This window comes from Physeter macrocephalus, chromosome 9 (genome assembly GCF_002837175.3).
Source record: "Physeter macrocephalus isolate SW-GA chromosome 9, ASM283717v5, whole genome shotgun sequence".
Classification (NCBI taxonomy): Eukaryota; Metazoa; Chordata; class Mammalia; order Artiodactyla; family Physeteridae; genus Physeter; species Physeter macrocephalus.
Genome location: NC_041222.1, coordinates 49,329,688 through 49,347,288, shown reverse-complemented (window position 1 = coordinate 49,347,288; position 17,601 = coordinate 49,329,688). Strand labels below are relative to the sequence as shown.

Genomic DNA, 17,601 nt, shown 5'->3' with positions numbered 1-17,601 from the left:
TGTGGGTTTGTCATATATGGCTTTTATTATGTTGAGGTAGGTTCCCTGTATGCCTACTTTCTGGAGGGTTTTTATCATAAATGGGTGTTGATTTTGTGGAAAGATTTTTCTGCATCTATTGAGATGATCATATGGTTTTTATCCTTCAATTTGTTAATATGGTGTATCACATTGATTGATTGCATATATTGAAGAATCTTTGCATTCCTGGGATAAACCCCACTTGATCATGGTGTATGATCCTTTTAATGTGCTGTTGGATTCTGTTTGCTAGTATTTTGTTGAGGATTTTTTTTTTTTTTGCAGTACACGGGCCTTCCTCTGTTGTGGCCTCTCCCGTTGCTGAGCACAGGCTCCGGAAGCACAGGCTCAGTGGCCATGGCTTACAGGCCCAGCTGCTTCGCAGCATGTGGGATCTTCCCAGACCGGGGCACAAACCCGTGTCCCCTGCATCAGCAGGTGGACTCTCAACTACTGTGCTACCAGGGAAGCCCTTTGTTGAGGATTTTTGCATCTATGTTCATCAGTGATATTGGCCTGTAGTTTTCTTTTTTTGTGATATCTTTGGCTGGTTTTGGTATCAGGGTGATGGTGGCCTTGTAGATGAGTTTGGGAGTGTTCCTCCCTCTGCTATATTTTGGAAGAGTTTGAGATTGATGTAGGATTGTATTGCTATAAACTTCCCGCTTAGAGCTGCTTTTGTTGCATCCCATAGGTTTTGGGTCATCGTGTTTTCATTGTCTTCGAATTCTATTGATTTGAATCTTCTCCCTTTTTTTCTTGATGTGTCTGGCTAATAGTTTATCAATTTTGTTTATCTTCATTTGTATCTGGGTATTTTTTGATTTCCTCAGTAATCTCTTGGTTATTTAGTAGCATATTGTTCAGCTTCCATGTGTTTGTATTTTTTACAGTTTTTTTTCCTGTAAATGATACCTAGTCTCATAGCACTGTGGTCAGAAAAGATACTTGATATGATTTCAATTTTCTTAAATTTACCGAGGCTTGATTTGTGACCCAAGATATGATCTATCCTGGAGAGTGTTCCATGAGCACTTGAGAAGAAAGTGTATTCTGTTGTTTTTGGATGGAATGTCCTACAAATATCAATTAAGTCCATCTTGTTTAATGTGTCATTTAAAGCTTGTGTTTCCTTATTTATTTTCATTTTGGATGATCTGTCCATTGGTGAAAGTGGGGTGTTAAAGTTCCCTGCTATTATTGTGTTACTGTAGATTTCCCCTTTTATGGCTGTTAGCATTTGTCTGTGTATTGAGGTGCTCCTATGTTGGGTGCATAAATATTTACAATTGTAATATCTTCTTCTTGGATTGATCCCTTGATCTTTATGTAGTGTCCTTCTTTGTCTCTTGTAATAGTCTTTATTTTAAAGTCTATTTTGTCTGATATGAGAATTGCTACTCCAGCTTTCTTTTGATTCCCATTTGCATGGAATATCTTTTTCCATCCCCTCACTTTCAACCTGTATGTGTCCCTAGGTCTGAAGTGGGTCTCTTGTAGAGAGCATATATATAGGTCTTGTTTTTGTATCCATTCAGCTAGTCTATGTCTTCTGGTTGGAGCATTAAACCATTTACATTTAAGGTAATTATCGATATGTGTGGTCCTATTACCATTTTCTTAATTGCATTGGGTTTGTTATTGTAGGTCTTTTTCTTCTCGTTTTTCCTGCCTAGAGAAGTTTCTTTAGCATTTGTTGTAAAACTGGTTTGGTGGTGCTGAATTCTGTTAGCTTTTGCTTGTCTGTAAAAGCTTTAATTTCTCCGTCGAATCTGAATGAGATCCTTGCTAGGTAGAGTAATCTTGGTTGTAGGTTTTTCCCTTTCATCACTTGAAATATGTCTTGCCACTCCCTTCTGGCTTGCAGATTTCTGCTGAAAGATCAGCTGTTAACCTTATGGGGATTCCCTTGTATGTTTTTTGTTGATTTTCCTTTGCTGCTTGTAATGTTTTTTCTTTGTATTTAATTTTTGTTAGTTTGATTAATATGTTTCTTGGCGTGTTTCTCCTTGGATTTTTCCTGTATGGGACTCTCTGTGCTTCCTGGACTTGATTGACTATTTCCTTTCCCATGTTAGAGAAGTTTTCAACTATAATCTCGTCAGTTATTTTCTCAGTCCCTTACTTTTTCTCTTCTTCTGGGACCCCTATAATTCTAATTTTGGTGTGTTTAATGTTGTCCCAGAGGTCTCTGAGACTGTCCTCAATTCTTTTCATTCTTTTTTTCTTTATTCTGCTCTGCAATAGTCATTTCCACTATTTTATCTTCCAGGTCATTCCTCCGTTCTTCTGCCTCAGTTATTCTGCTATTGATTCCTTTTAGAGAATTTTTAATTTCATTTAGTGTGTTGTTCATCATTGTTTGTTTGCTCTTTAGTTCTTCTGGATCCTTGTTAAACGTTTCTTGTATTTTCTCCATTCTATTTCCAAGATTTTGGATCATCTTTACTATCATTACTCTGAATTCCTTTTCCATTGTTTTTGGTGTCTGTCCCCAGTGGGTGAGGTTGGTTCAGTGGCTTGTGTAGGCTTCCTGGTAGAGGGGACTGGTGCCTGTGTTCTGGTGGATGGGGCTGGATCTTGTCTTTCTGGTGGGCAGGGCCGCGTCCAGTGATGTGTCTTGGGGTGTCTGTGAACTTAGTATGATTTTAGGCAGCCTCTCTGCTAAGGGGTGGGTTGTGTTCCTGTCTTGCTAGTTCATTGGCATGGGCATCCAGCACTGGAGCTTGCTGGCTGTTGGGTGGAGCTGGGTCTTAGCATTGAGATGGAATGTCCTGAGCTCGGCTTTCCCACCTCAGAGGCTCAGGCCTGACACCAGGCCGGAGCACCAAGACCTTGTCAGCCACACCGCAGGTAGGAGACAGCTAAATATGCAAGTATCTCAGTGGCTTCTTAAACGATGGGAAGATGTGATGCATGAAGGACACCAACTCAAGTCTCACAGCTTAGTTCTGTGATCTTGGACCAGGCAGTTAACTTCTCTGTGCCTCAGATTTCCTTTCGTGCAGCACCTCCTCGCCCCAGAGGCCCAGTCAGGTGGGAGGGAAGGGCTGTCGCTCACAGGCTGTGCTGGGAGGAAGCCTGGGAGGCTGGCGCAGGACTGCCAGAGCAGTCATATGCCTGGCACAGTATTAGATGCTCAAGATACAGTAGTGAACGAGAGAGATGATATACTTTGGCCTCCTGAAGTTTATATCCAGTTGTATTTATATCGAGCAGGGCATATAATTTCCTTGTCTCAATTCTCTCATCTGTGGAGGGAGAAGAGACAGGCACTGCGTCCCACTCAGTGCGTTCTTGGGGAAAGCACTCCACCTCCTAGGCCTCGGGAGGGCCTCGCACTGGCATGTGTAGGGAGAGGGTGGGGTACCTAGTGCCCAGAGGCCTGCCTCCTTGTGGCATTTGGGAGGTAAAGGGGGGCCACTTTACCTCCCAACGGGAAACTCAGCGCCCTTGCCCCCAGCCGAGGAGCCGGCAGTTTAAAGGCCACGGGTACACGGAGGGCGAAGGCCGCTGGTGGGGGCGGCCTGGTTGCAGTATTAAGTCTGTCTCTGTGAACAGCTCCATCTGTCTTTCCTCTCAGGGGGAGCAGCATGGCTGCCTCTCCAGAACACCCCTTTGAGCTCCTGACTTTTGCTTTTGGCTCTTTCCCTTTGTGGTAGGTGGGAATCTGTCGTCCTGGAGATGTTGGGTCTGATGTCTCACACCTAAATCTTCACAAGACCTTCTGCATTCCCCATGGCGGAGGTGGCCCTGGCATGGGGCCCATCGGAGTGTGAGTTCTGGGCCCTGGTTTCAGGATGGCTTTGAAGACTGAGAATCAAAGATTGGCCCCAAACTCTGTTCTTCTCATCGAGGTCTTCAAGTGTCAGGATACCTTCACATGTGGCGTGCCTATAGGGGCTGGGTGAGGAGCAGTGAAAGGGGTGCTTTTAGGGTTTGTCTAAGGAGAAACATACTTAGATTTTATTAACCACAGTGTGTGACCACACTCAGCTCCCAGTCACGCATAGACAGAGCAGGATTATTAACAGAGTAATGAATAGGGAGCTTTACTGAGCATTATGGCTGAGAACTGGCATATTAGCACCTAGAAGTGCCTCTCAGACTTTCATTTAGAGTTCTAAGCAGCTTTTCTTTATTTCTTTTTAAAATCAGCTGATGGTTACATCTGAGGATCTAACATATAACATGGTGACTATAGTTGATAACACTATTGTATAATTGAAATTTGCTAAGAGAGTAGAACTTAAATGCCGCCCCCCCCGCCAAAAAGTGAATTGGGTGTAAGATGTTGAACACTTTGCAGCCTGAATTCTTATTACGTCTGAGATAAGTAAGAAGGAAACAGACCTTATTACTAGAAATAATTGGATGAAGTCAGAATAAGACTAAAGCAGTATCTCATAGCAGTTGATAACTTTACACTGTGAAGCCAAATCATCTCATGAAAATGATGCTGGGGCTTCCCTGGTGGCGCAGTGGTTGAGAATCTGCCTGCTAATGCAGGGGACGCGGGTTTGAGCCCTGGTCTGGGAGGATCCCACATTCCGCGCAACAACTGGGCCCGTGAGCCACAACTACTGCGCCTGCGCGTCTGGAGCCTGTGCTCCGCAACAAGAGAGGCCGCGATAGTGAGAGGCCCGCGCACCGCGATGAAGAGTGGCCCCCGCTCGCCACAACTAGAGAAAGCCCGCGCACAGAAACGAAGACCCAACACAGCCATAAATAAATAAATAAATAAACTCCTACCCTCAACATCTTCTTTTAAAAAAGAAAATGATGCTGAGCAGCCATTTCCTGAGCATCTTCATTTTTCCAAAACTGTGCCAAAGGGGTCAGTCTTCAGGAATGCTGCAAGCCTGGCCCCCTTGCTTTTTTCTTCTTTCCTTTTTGATTACTATTATTTATAGTAAGTGAAGGAGGCCCAGTGCCTCAGCTGTGGGGGAGGCAGGGTGGCTGATGTTCACATGCTGGCCTCTGATGTGTTACCCCATGGGGCTTCTTCTCAGCAGCATCCTTCCATATCCCTTAGATGCCCTGGGAAAGAGTGTGGGAGCAGGGGCTGGGAGGGAGAGGGTGTGTAGGGCTGGGATGTCCCCACATTCTTGTGAGCCCATGGCCCTGCATACTATTCCAGGCTGCTTGCCTCTGCCAGATTCGCCGCCACGGTTCTTGGGTGAGCTGCTGGGATGCTGATGGCTGCTGAGCCATACCTCCAGCAGAGGAGGAAGGAAGGAACACTTCCTGAACATCTGCCCCTTAGCAGGTGCCGGGTCCCTCCCATGTCAGAGTTCCTCTCTAGGAATAGAACTTCCTGAGAGGGCCCAGCACCTGCCTGTTTGGTTAGACTGGATCTTTTTACAGCTTCTAAATTTGTATTTAAAAAAACAATACAGGAAGAAGCATCTTGTCCCTTTTCTGCCTAATCATCCCATCATTTCGGTAAAGCCAAGCAAAGATGCCCGGCCTTTGGGTACCGTCAGCGCGGCCCCATGGGGCTCCAGTTCCATCTTGCCCATATCATGGGCTTATATTAAGGTGAGGCCTATGGATGTGTGTTAGAGGGATGGGGGTGTGTGATGTGTGGGTGGGGAACTGAGACTGCAGACTTGAAAATTGCTGACTTGAGTGGAAGAAACCTTCCTAAAGAGATCAACTAAAACTCATTTTGTCTCTTCTTCATCAGGCTGTTTTCCTCTGGGTTCTCATAGTGGGTTTAACACCAGAGAAACTAACATGCCAGATATATTTTTCCAGACAGAGTTAAATACCATGAGTCATATGGATGTTCTGGCCACGTCATTTGGTTTCCTGTAGGATTTGTACAGCCCCTCGCAAGTGAAAAACAGTGCACATACTAATTATTACACTTGGTTGAGATCCTGGGATAAATTTTAGGAATACATCTCATTTTGCTTTATATTTCTTGGGAGCCTGGAGGATAAGATGAAAATAGCAGAAATTTGCTTATGTGGTGGTTTCCCAAAGCTCTTTGCCCTTTAGGGCCTGTGGAAGTATACTCTCGGGGGTAATTAGACTTTGTCAGAGAACAGGCTTCCTTCCTTTGTGTTTTTCCAAGAAACACTACAGCCAGAGTTTATTTTATACAGCTCTTGTTCAAACTGTCCTGCCCACCTCCTGGGCAGAGAAGACCGTGCATTGGATAGGAGCACTTCTTCAGCTGCTAATTAGAGCAGCCTTCCCCAACTGGCTTCCCTCCTTAGAGGAAGGGAGGATTCTGGTGAAATAAACCCCTAACTCAGCTATGCAAATCACACTGGATGACTCTTTGGGCTGGTTGTTATTCTTGAACAGTGTCGCATTTATGATTCTTAATGAAAACTTTCTGGGAAGCTGGAACAACAATTCTGTACCCCAGAGACTAAAACCTGCTTTTTGAAATGATACTCGAGTTAGTTTGCAAGTAGTAAAAACAAAAACAATCATAATAAAGGTCTGCTTCTTTGCAAACAGAATTTAATTTACAGCTTCCTTTTGGTCTCTACAAACCTGAGTTATTTGTTATGGAATGTTATTTGGGCTGGAGATGAATCATGTATAGAAAATAAGTGCCCCAAGGCTGGTTTGGCCGTATGCCAGGAACACCAGACAGAGCCTCAGTTTAAAAATGAAATAAATAAAGTAGGGTTTAAGCCACCCTTCCGACCTTGGGCCCTTTCTTTATTTCAGGCTGTTGTTACTTATCACCTGGACTCTAGAATTATCTTCTCTCCCTGCTGCAGTCCCTCTTGGAGACTCCCTACAGGACTGCTAGATTCCCACCAGGGCTCTCCGTCCTCTCCTTGCTTCCCTTTGCCTCTACCGCTGGATCTCCCTAGCCTAGCCTGCACAAAATCCTTAGGGGATTCTTCCAAAACGCACTTGCCTAGGGCCCATCCCAGAGAGAATCAAATTCAGCATATGCAGTTTAGGGCTTGGGCCATCAAGCTGCTCAGAGACTCTGATGCACAGGCCAAGAGGCAGTGGCTGGCTGAACGAAGTCCAGGTCCTTCCCAGCAAGGGTTTGAGGCTTGTGAGAGGTAGTCACAGCCTACCCAGCTCTACAGCACCTCCCAAGCTGCAGCCATGTGCCTTCCATTCCCTACCTTTGTTTCTGCCATTCTTCTCACTTGGAGTGTCGTCCCCTTTCTTTTTGTCTATCCGAATTCTACCCATTTTCAAGTTTCCACTCAAGTTCTAACTCTTACTCTAGGAACCCTTCTTTGACCAAAATGGGTCCTCTCCTTACTTTGGACTTTGGTGTCCCTGCACTTTTACTTGGTGCTTTCTCATTTGCTTTATGTTAGTTATGTGTTTATTTAATATACATCAAGCCTCCATCATATGAGGTGTTCTGGGAAGAAAGTAGTGAATAAAAATTGGTGCAGTCTTGGTTTTAAGCTCTTTGCTGCTAATGGCATTCACCCCATATAATCAGAGGGACTTATGAACCACCAGAAAAGAATAAGATTGAACCTGGCAGTTGTTAAACATAAAGGCCGCAAGTATGGACAACTGGAAGACAAACCATACAAAATGGATTCAGTGGGGATTTTGGCCAAGATCCCATGAGATTCCTGGCAATTATCAAAGCATCTCAAATTCACAGTGAACAACCAAACAAAACCTCCCCCAAATGCATGTAACCTAAAAACAATTCTTTTTCTTCAGTAGATAACACAATAGTCAGCAGTTAGTTTTGCCCTGTTCTATGCTTTGTAACTACAATAAGAAGCATAAAATTACTCTTCAAAGGAGGAAACCAAAAATTATTTCAGGCTTAGAGAGTATTGACAGATATCCTTGTTAGGATATTTCACTCATCTGCAATCCAGAGAGTGATGGTAGGCTGACTTCCTTTGTGAGTGGGATTTATCTGGGGATACCTTTGGTTAGTGTCCATTGGGTTTCCTTGTTCCGTGGTTGATGGCTCTTTTTCCCTCTGTTGCAGATGATGGGAGGCAAGGGCCTTAAACAGGCCACAGAAATTGCTATATTAAATGCCAACTACATGGCCAAGAGATTAGAAAAACACTACAGAGTCCTTTTCCGGGGTGCAAGAGGCAAGTATGAACTTTAGTCTATATTCACCTTGGTTTTCTTCCTTGGCCAAACCAAGTTTGACCTAGTGGATGTGGCTTTCAGAAGAGGGTGGGAAACTTCTGTTTCTTAGCATAGACCAGAGAAAAGCCTAGAGTTATTGGAAAGCACTTCAGTTTAGTAAATAGGATATCACTATTTGCGAGGCTCTGCCATGCACTTAGTCTCTGAAGCGCAGGCCAACAAGGAGCCCACACCACCGAGAGATGTATACATAACTACCGTGCACTCATTACCTCCTCCAGTTCCATGGGAATGAGTGGAGTAATTCAGACTGGGCAGAAGCAGGGCAGAATAGTTGGGAGAGCCTTCTGGGAGGAGCCATTTGAGATAAGCCTGAAAGGAAGAGTAGCAGAACCCCAGTAAACAGAGATACAGGAGCAAGCCGGAGAGAAAGGTGTTGTCTGGGTGGCGGGAGTGTTGGGTGGGTTGAAGGATGGGATAGGAGGAAAGGGAGCAGATGAGGATGAGGCTGGAGAGGTAGCATGGGGCTTTGAAGGCCTTGGAAGGCTCTGGACTCTACAGTTGGGCCAGAAGGGTTTTTGAGCAGGGTAATGACAGGATTAAGATGATGTTAATATCATTAAGACAGTGGGAGGAGATGAACATGCTGTTAGAAGTAGAATCAGGGGAGTTAGTTACTAATTAGTTGAGAGTAAAGAAATTTTAGGTAAGCCTCCCTCTTAGAGGGAGTAAGAAGTGGAGGAACAAGGTCTCCCTGGAAGTGATGGGAGAGGCTGGAGCAGGTAGACTTGCAGAGATGCGGCTCTGGGCACAGAATCTGAGAGCAGCCTCTTGGAAATGGTGGGACCCAAGGAAACAGTGTTGAGAAGCCAGAGCAAAACCCCTGAAGCAGATGGCTACATGGAGTGGGTGCAAGAAAAGTGGCATCTGGTGAGGGGGGCTCTGTGCCGAGGCAGCTTTAGATGCCCCCCTTCCCAACCCTCAGCATTTGTCATGGCGCCTGTCCTTCGTGCCTCTGCTCTGGCCCCACCTCCTCCCTGAGGCTGCCCTTTCCTTTCCTGGTGGTGAGAACTGCTCCTCTTGGCTCCCTCCTCCGCGGAGGATTCTCCCACTCTGTTTATCATCTGGCTGTCTCCTGCAGACCTTGAGCTCCTGCCCGGCGGAGGCTGTGGCTGCCTTGGTCCCTGGCATCGTGTCAGCACAACACGCACAGTCAGCACATGTGGGTGGTCTTACGTGACATGGAGGGACAGGCTGAAGAGCAGGTGGCTTAAAAAGACTCAGGTCTCATGAGTCTGAAAAAGCACCATTGCCTTTCACAATAAGGAAGCCTTTGGTCACCTTCGAAAGCAGTTAGGGCCCAACAGTGCGGTAGACGCTAGATGGAAATGGGCTGAGAAGTAGGCTGAGGTTGGGAGAAGGGAGAAGCTTTCATGGTTTGGGGGTTTGGTGGTGAAGGGGGACAGGAGCTGCTTCAATAGGATGCAGCTTTGTTTGTTTTTAAATAAGAGAACAAGATGATTTTAAGCTGCCAGGGAAAAGGCTGTGAAGAGGGGAGAGTGAAGCTACAATAGAGGGAATAATAGGAGGGGGAGTCAAGTCAACCTGGAGGTGATGGGAGGGTGGCGCTAAGAGTCAGGTGGACAGGCGGTGCATGGGCTGTGGGCACGGAATCCGAGACCAGGGAGCCACGGGTCTTGAGCTTGGGGCAAAGAGAGCAGAGAGCCGTCAGTAACCAGCACCCAGACCCAGGGCCACAGGTACGAGGCCCCTCTTTGGCTCTTAGTGTCTCCAGCCCAGGGAAGTGTGCATCTCCACCTGTGATCTTTAATTTAAAGGCTGATCTTGCTTTGTAAATATGTATCCAAAAGGGTGGTTCTGGAGTTTGAAAATAGAAAAGAACTAAATAATCGGGGAGCTCTGGTTAACAATGCTCCCCAGAGAGTAGGAAAGAAAGTTGTGGGCAATATGTCCCTAAGCAACACAATGAAATGCTTGTGTTGGGTATGAAAGAAGCTACAAGAGCTACTAATTAATTCAAATATAGCTCCTGTGCTGTGAGATGCATCCTGCTTATGTATTGGCCTTCAGGATTAGCATCAGTATTGGTTTTGTCTGATTATACAAGTCATGTACATATGCTCAACATAGAAAATTTGGACAATAAAAAAGTTTGAGGAAGAAAATGTAAATGATCCATGGTTCCATCAAGCAGACATAACCACTGAATATTTTGCTGTATTCCTTCCCACCTTACTTTTAGACAATTGAGATCGTATTATAAACAGTGTGTATCCTGTTTTTTAACTTTATTTTATATTGCGATTATTTCCCTCGTCATTAAAGGTGCTTTGAAAGTTGCTACATTGATTCTATCATATATACCATGATTTAAGTAATTGTAGGGGTCCCCCCTGCGCCCCCCACCCCCCATCCCCCCCTCCTGCCCACCATGTTATTTGCATTTGTAACAATGCTGCAATGAACATCTTTTACCTAGATTTTTTTTTTAAACGTCCTTGACTATTTTCGCAGGTTAGAGCTGTAGAAGAGAAGTTATCTCAGAGGATCTGAATGCATTTAAGCTCTTGAAATGTATGGCCTTGTTTCCCCTCAGAGACAATAGCAATTGATTTCATTCTAACAGCATACGACCATCGCACTAGGGCCCAGTGAGCACCAAGTGCCAGGCTGGGAAAGCAACACAAACCAAACCCAAAATGTCTTTGCCAATTTGATGGGTGAAAATAATCTTTTTGCTTTAATTTACAAGGTTTAGGGGTTTTTTCCTTCTAATTGTTATTTTTTATTTAATACTTCCTTAGGATTAAGTTTATTTAACAACTTCATTGAGATAGGATTCACATAGCATACACATCACCCACTGAATTTCAGTGGTTTTTAGTGTGCTCACAGAGTTGTGCGATGCGAGCCTGAGTTCTTTAGAGCAAGAACGAATGTGGTGTGGACCGCATGGGGATGCATGGCACTCCAGGAGAGGAAAGTGAATGAGCACCTGTTGCTCAGGTGCCTGCCGTGTGCTTGGCATCAAGTGACTGGTTCGGGCAGAGACTGTCCCAGGAGATTCGCAACACAGAAAGATGGATGAAATTTCCATTTGTTTTGACATTTTATCCAAGAATTAAATAATGAATTGTATTTCTCATCCCAAGCAGAAAGAGACTGGTGATTACAGACTTTCTTTCTTACCCAATCCCAAAGTTCATGAAACCAAAAATTGTCTCGTGTTTGGTCTGGTAAACACATTCATTATACAATCAGAGGCTTAGTATTTTAGGGCCTAAAAAAGAATGATCGCCGTACCTCCTGAGAACCCAAAATAGAAATGTTCTTAATAAACACATTGTATTCCAAAATGTCCAATGGCAATATTAGAAGACGTTACTCATCTTAATCATATTTACCAGCTCTAAATAAGACTGGAATTATGGACGACTGTGAGGCAATAATTTTAATGAACTCCAGGCTTCCCTTTATGAACCATTTCTTTGAGAGATTTGAAAATACCAGCGAAACTTGTTGAGGCTTAGGGTTTTGTGAAACAAGGAAGTGATAGCCAAGAATTGGGATGGGGAAGCAGCAGTAGTATTTATTCTGCTAGGATAAGGAAAGGGATTGCCTCAGGTAGGGTGAGGCATTTTTAAAGGAGGAACTGAAAAAATTCACAGGTGTCTGCTCTTGTGGGAGGCTAGGCTCACTGTTTGACCCACGTTAGAGTTCCCGTCAGAGGATAGGCCATTTTGTTAGTAGCCCAGTGTTTTATTTATGTTTTAATTTCTTAAATGCTTATCTCTTTTTGACCTTGGGCAAACCTAACTCTGCCTGGAAATTCCTGTCCCTGAAGAGGTTTCCCGGTGGCCTTTATGGGCAGGTGGACATGGGCCTTAGAGGCTGGACCCTCACATCCCTGGCTGGGAAGTGACCTCCTGAGGCTAGGGGGCGTGGCCCACCTACTTGACCTCATTCCCAGGGAAACAGGAGTCTTGATGCTGTTAGTTGTGGTCCCTGGGTTGCAAATGAAAAGCTTGACCAAGTGTTGATTGCCCACCCAAGCTTTCTAATTAGCTAGTGAGTTCCATTTATTTCTAGGCAGTCACTCTGAGGATGCAGGATAAGAAGGTTCCGGTGCCTGCTCTCAAGGAGGGTTTTGGGAAGCCTTATCTTTCTGTAGCACTTTCCCATGTCATCTTCAGCCTTGTAAGATAATTAACACATGAGGGGTTGGGAGGGGGGATGTTCCAAGCTTAGAGCCAAGCCACTTTCTTTCTTTCTTTCTTTCTTTTTTAAATTGGGGTATAGTTGCTTTACAAATCTGTGTTAGTTTCTTCTGTACAGCAAAGTGAATCAGCAATACGTATATATATATCCCCTCTTTTTTGGATTTCCTTCCCATTTAGGTCACCACAGAGCATAGAGTAGAGTTCCCTGTGCTATACAAAGCTCTCCTTAGTTAACTGTTTTACACCTAGTAGTGTATATATGTCAATCCCAATCTCCCAATTCATCCCCCCCGCTTACCCCTTGGTATCCATGCGTTTGTTCTTTATGTCTGTGTCTCTATTTCTGCTTTGTAAATAAGATTGTCTATACCAGTTTTTTTCAGATTCCACATATATGTATTAATATACGATACCTGACTTACTTCACTCTGTATGACAGTCTCTAGGTCCATCCATGTCTCTACAAATGACCCAATTTCGTTCCGTTTTATGGCTGAGTAATATTCCATTGTATATATGTACCACATCTTCTTTATCCCCACCCCCCATCCCCCCCTCCTGCCCACCATGTTATTTGCATTTGTAACAATGCTGCAATGAACATCTTTTACCTAGATTTTTTTTTTAAACGTCCTTGACTATTTTCGCAGGTTAGAGCTGTAGAAGAGAAGTTATCTCAGAGGATCTGAATGCATTTAAGCTCTTGAAATGTATGGCCTTGTTTCCCCTCAGAGACAATAGCAATTGATTTCATTCTAACAGCATACGACCATCGCACTAGGGCCCAGTGAGCACCAAGTGCCAGGCTGGGAAAGCAACACAAACCAAACCCAAAATGTCTTTGCCAATTTGATGGGTGAAAATAATCTTTTTGCTTTAATTTACAAGGTTTAGGGGTTTTTTCCTTCTAATTGTTATTTTTTATTTAATACTTCCTTAGGATTAAGTTTATTTAACAACTTCATTGAGATAGGATTCACATAGCATACACATCACCCACTGAATTTCAGTGGTTTTTAGTGTGCTCACAGAGTTGTGCGATGCGAGCCTGAGTTCTTTAGAGCAAGAACGAATGTGGTGTGGACCGCATGGGGATGCATGGCACTCCAGGAGAGGAAAGTGAATGAGCACCTGTTGCTCAGGTGCCTGCCGTGTGCTTGGCATCAAGTGACTGGTTCGGGCAGAGACTGTCCCAGGAGATTCGCAACACAGAAAGATGGATGAAATTTCCATTTGTTTTGACATTTTATCCAAGAATTAAATAATGAATTGTATTTCTCATCCCAAGCAGAAAGAGACTGGTGATTACAGACTTTCTTTCTTACCCAATCCCAAAGTTCATGAAACCAAAAATTGTCTCGTGTTTGGTCTGGTAAACACATTCATTATACAATCAGAGGCTTAGTATTTTAGGGCCTAAAAAAGAATGATCGCCGTACCTCCTGAGAACCCAAAATAGAAATGTTCTTAATAAACACATTGTATTCCAAAATGTCCAATGGCAATATTAGAAGACGTTACTCATCTTAATCATATTTACCAGCTCTAAATAAGACTGGAATTATGGACGACTGTGAGGCAATAATTTTAATGAACTCCAGGCTTCCCTTTATGAACCATTTCTTTGAGAGATTTGAAAATACCAGCGAAACTTGTTGAGGCTTAGGGTTTTGTGAAACAAGGAAGTGATAGCCAAGAATTGGGATGGGGAAGCAGCAGTAGTATTTATTCTGCTAGGATAAGGAAAGGGATTGCCTCAGGTAGGGTGAGGCATTTTTAAAGGAGGAACTGAAAAAATTCACAGGTGTCTGCTCTTGTGGGAGGCTAGGCTCACTGTTTGACCCACGTTAGAGTTCCCGTCAGAGGATAGGCCATTTTGTTAGTAGCCCAGTGTTTTATTTATGTTTTAATTTCTTAAATGCTTATCTCTTTTTGACCTTGGGCAAACCTAACTCTGCCTGGAAATTCCTGTCCCTGAAGAGGTTTCCCGGTGGCCTTTATGGGCAGGTGGACATGGGCCTTAGAGGCTGGACCCTCACATCCCTGGCTGGGAAGTGACCTCCTGAGGCTAGGGGGCGTGGCCCACCTACTTGACCTCATTCCCAGGGAAACAGGAGTCTTGATGCTGTTAGTTGTGGTCCCTGGGTTGCAAATGAAAAGCTTGACCAAGTGTTGATTGCCCACCCAAGCTTTCTAATTAGCTAGTGAGTTCCATTTATTTCTAGGCAGTCACTCTGAGGATGCAGGATAAGAAGGTTCCGGTGCCTGCTCTCAAGGAGGGTTTTGGGAAGCCTTATCTTTCTGTAGCACTTTCCCATGTCATCTTCAGCCTTGTAAGATAATTAACACATGAGGGGTTGGGAGGGGGGATGTTCCAAGCTTAGAGCCAAGCCACTTTCTTTCTTTCTTTCTTTCTTTTTTAAATTGGGGTATAGTTGCTTTACAAATCTGTGTTAGTTTCTTCTGTACAGCAAAGTGAATCAGCAATACGTATATATATATCCCCTCTTTTTTGGATTTCCTTCCCATTTAGGTCACCACAGAGCATAGAGTAGAGTTCCCTGTGCTATACAAAGCTCTCCTTAGTTAACTGTTTTACACCTAGTAGTGTATATATGTCAATCCCAATCTCCCAATTCATCCCCCCCGCTTACCCCTTGGTATCCATGCGTTTGTTCTTTATGTCTGTGTCTCTATTTCTGCTTTGTAAATAAGATTGTCTATACCAGTTTTTTTCAGATTCCACATATATGTATTAATATACGATACCTGACTTACTTCACTCTGTATGACAGTCTCTAGGTCCATCCATGTCTCTACAAATGACCCAATTTCGTTCCGTTTTATGGCTGAGTAATATTCCATTGTATATATGTACCACATCTTCTTTATCCATATGTCTGTTGATGGACATTTAGGTTGCTTCCATGTCCTGGCTATTGTAAATAGTGCTGCAATGAACACTGGGGTACATATATCTTTTTGAATTAGTTTTTAACCTTTTCCAGATATATACCCAGGAGTGGAATTGCTAGATGATAGTTCTATTTTCAGTTTTTAAGGAACCTCCATACTGTTCTCCATAGTGGCTGTATCAATTTACATTCCCACCAACAATGCATGAGGGTTCCCTTTTCTCCACACCCTCTTTTTTGGATTTCCTTCCCATTTAGGTCACCACAGAGCATAGAGTAGAGTTCCCTGTGCTATACAAAGCTCTCCTTAGTTAACTGTTTTACACCTAGTAGTGTATATATGTCAATCCCAATCTCCCAATTCATCCCCCCCGCTTACCCCTTGGTATCCATGCGTTTGTTCTTTATGTCTGTGTCTCTATTTCTGCTTTGTAAATAAGATTGTCTATACCAGTTTTTGTTCTTAGAGTCCATATATATGAGTTAGCATATGGTATTTGTTTTTCTCTTTCTGACTTACTTCACTCTGTATGACAGACTCTAGGTCCAACCACCTCACTACAAATATCTCAATTGTGTTTCTTTTTATGGCTGAGTAATATTCCATTGTATAAATGTGCCACATCTTCTTTATCCATTCATCTGATGATGGACACTTAGGTTGGTTCCATGCCCTGGCTATTGTAAATAGAGCTGCAATGAACATTTTGGTGCATAACACTTTTTGAATTATGGTTTTCTCAGGGCATATGCCCAGTAGTGGGATTGCTGGGTGGTATGGTAGTTCTACTTTTAGTTTTCTAAGGAACCTCCATACTGTTCTCCGGAGATTAATCCTTTGTCAGTTGCTTCATTTGCAAATATTTTCTCCCATTCTGAGGGTTGTCTTTTCGTCTCGTTTATGGTTTCCTTTGCTGTGCAAAAGCTTTTAAGTTTCATGAGGTCCCACTTTATTTTGTTTTTTATTTCCATTTCTCTAGGAGGTGGGTCAAAAAAGATCTTGCTGTAATTTATGTCAAAGAGTGTCTTGCCTATGTTTTCCTCTAAGCGTTTTATAGTGTCTGGCCTTACATTTAGGTCTTTAATCCATTTTGAGTTTATTTTTGGGTATGGTGTTAGGGAGTGTTCTAGTTTCATTCTCTTACATGTAGCTGTCCAGTTTTCCCAGCACCACTTATTGAAGAGGCTGTCTGCTCCATTGTATATTCTGGTCTCCTTTGTCATAGATTAGGTGACCACAGGTGTGTGGGTTATCTCTGGGCTTTCTATCCTGTACCACTGATCTATATTTCTGTTGTTGTGCCAGTACCATACTGTCTAGAGCCAAGCCACTTTTATTTTGCTCTTCCATCATCCCCCCGACCCCTCTTCTTTCTTTGCTCCTTCAACTTATCCTTTCAGACTCTCAGCTATAGTCATGGTTAGGCCCAGAGGAAACACATACTCACTGAAAATTAAAACTTGCACTGATCAGTTTATACAATTTCTACTTCAGATTACTCTGACTCACCATATGCCATATATTTGTATATCTTTTCTCCTTAAAAACTGCAAACAAAGATGAACATCTTGGGATCTGGCCTCCAAGAACAACCAAGTTTAAATTTCACCCCTTTTCAGCCTCAAGTAGAGAGAGAGAGATAGAGAGATGCTGAAATGCCACTACAGTTTCCATTTGAACGTATTAGAATATGGACTTAGAAAATAACATCTGAACCTCATTTTGAAAATGGAGCTCTTCCCAAACCACTTGGCTGTGGCGGGGCCTCTGCAGATGAAGTCTTGCTTTAAGCAGCACTGGGCTGGGCTGGGCTTGATGCAGCCTTTCAGCTATTACTGAACCTCTGCTTGAAAGACTGTGCTGTCTGCCCGCCAGCAAGAGAGACTCCACCCCACCGTGTGTCCATCTCTTCCTCCCCTCCTGATGGCTGAGTGTTCTTCAGAGCAGTGAGCTCCATTAGCCTTCTTCTTCGAGTCATTGTCATGGTGCTGGGATGGCTGCCAGAGCCTCAGAAAAGAAAGGTCAAAGCTTGAGGTTGGGCTCCCCAAATGGGGTAGTGTCGTAGGGCATTTAGCATTCCTGAAATTAATAGTTGATGAGGATTTAAATAATGTCATGATTTTCCACCCTGAACATTCCAGCTGGTCATTTCTTTTAGGCACTTTTTTTTTGGTCTAAGTTTATCTACCTCTGAATACACCTTTCTACTTTTTTTTTTTTTTTTTTTTTTTTTTTTTTTTTTTTTTTTTTTGGTGGTATGCGGGCCTCCCTCTGCTGCGGCCTCTCCCGTTGCGGAGCACAGGCTCCGGACGCGCAGGCCCAGCGGCCATGGCTCACGGGCCCAGCCGCTCCGCGG

At 43.7% G+C, this 17,601-nt stretch overlaps 1 protein-coding gene across 1 annotated transcript in view; it reads left to right on the top strand.

Annotated features, from left to right (window-relative positions):
* The window catches only part of GLDC (glycine decarboxylase), a 108,181-nt gene that overhangs the window by 82,314 nt on the left and 8,266 nt on the right, over positions 1-17,601 (top strand). The window contains exons 19-21 of the mRNA XM_024126926.3: positions 3,684-3,796; positions 5,421-5,562; positions 7,976-8,087. Coding sequence (XP_023982694.1) covers positions 3,684-3,796; positions 5,421-5,562; positions 7,976-8,087 — 367 coding nt within the window. The remainder of the gene's footprint in view (positions 1-3,683; positions 3,797-5,420; positions 5,563-7,975; positions 8,088-17,601) is intronic.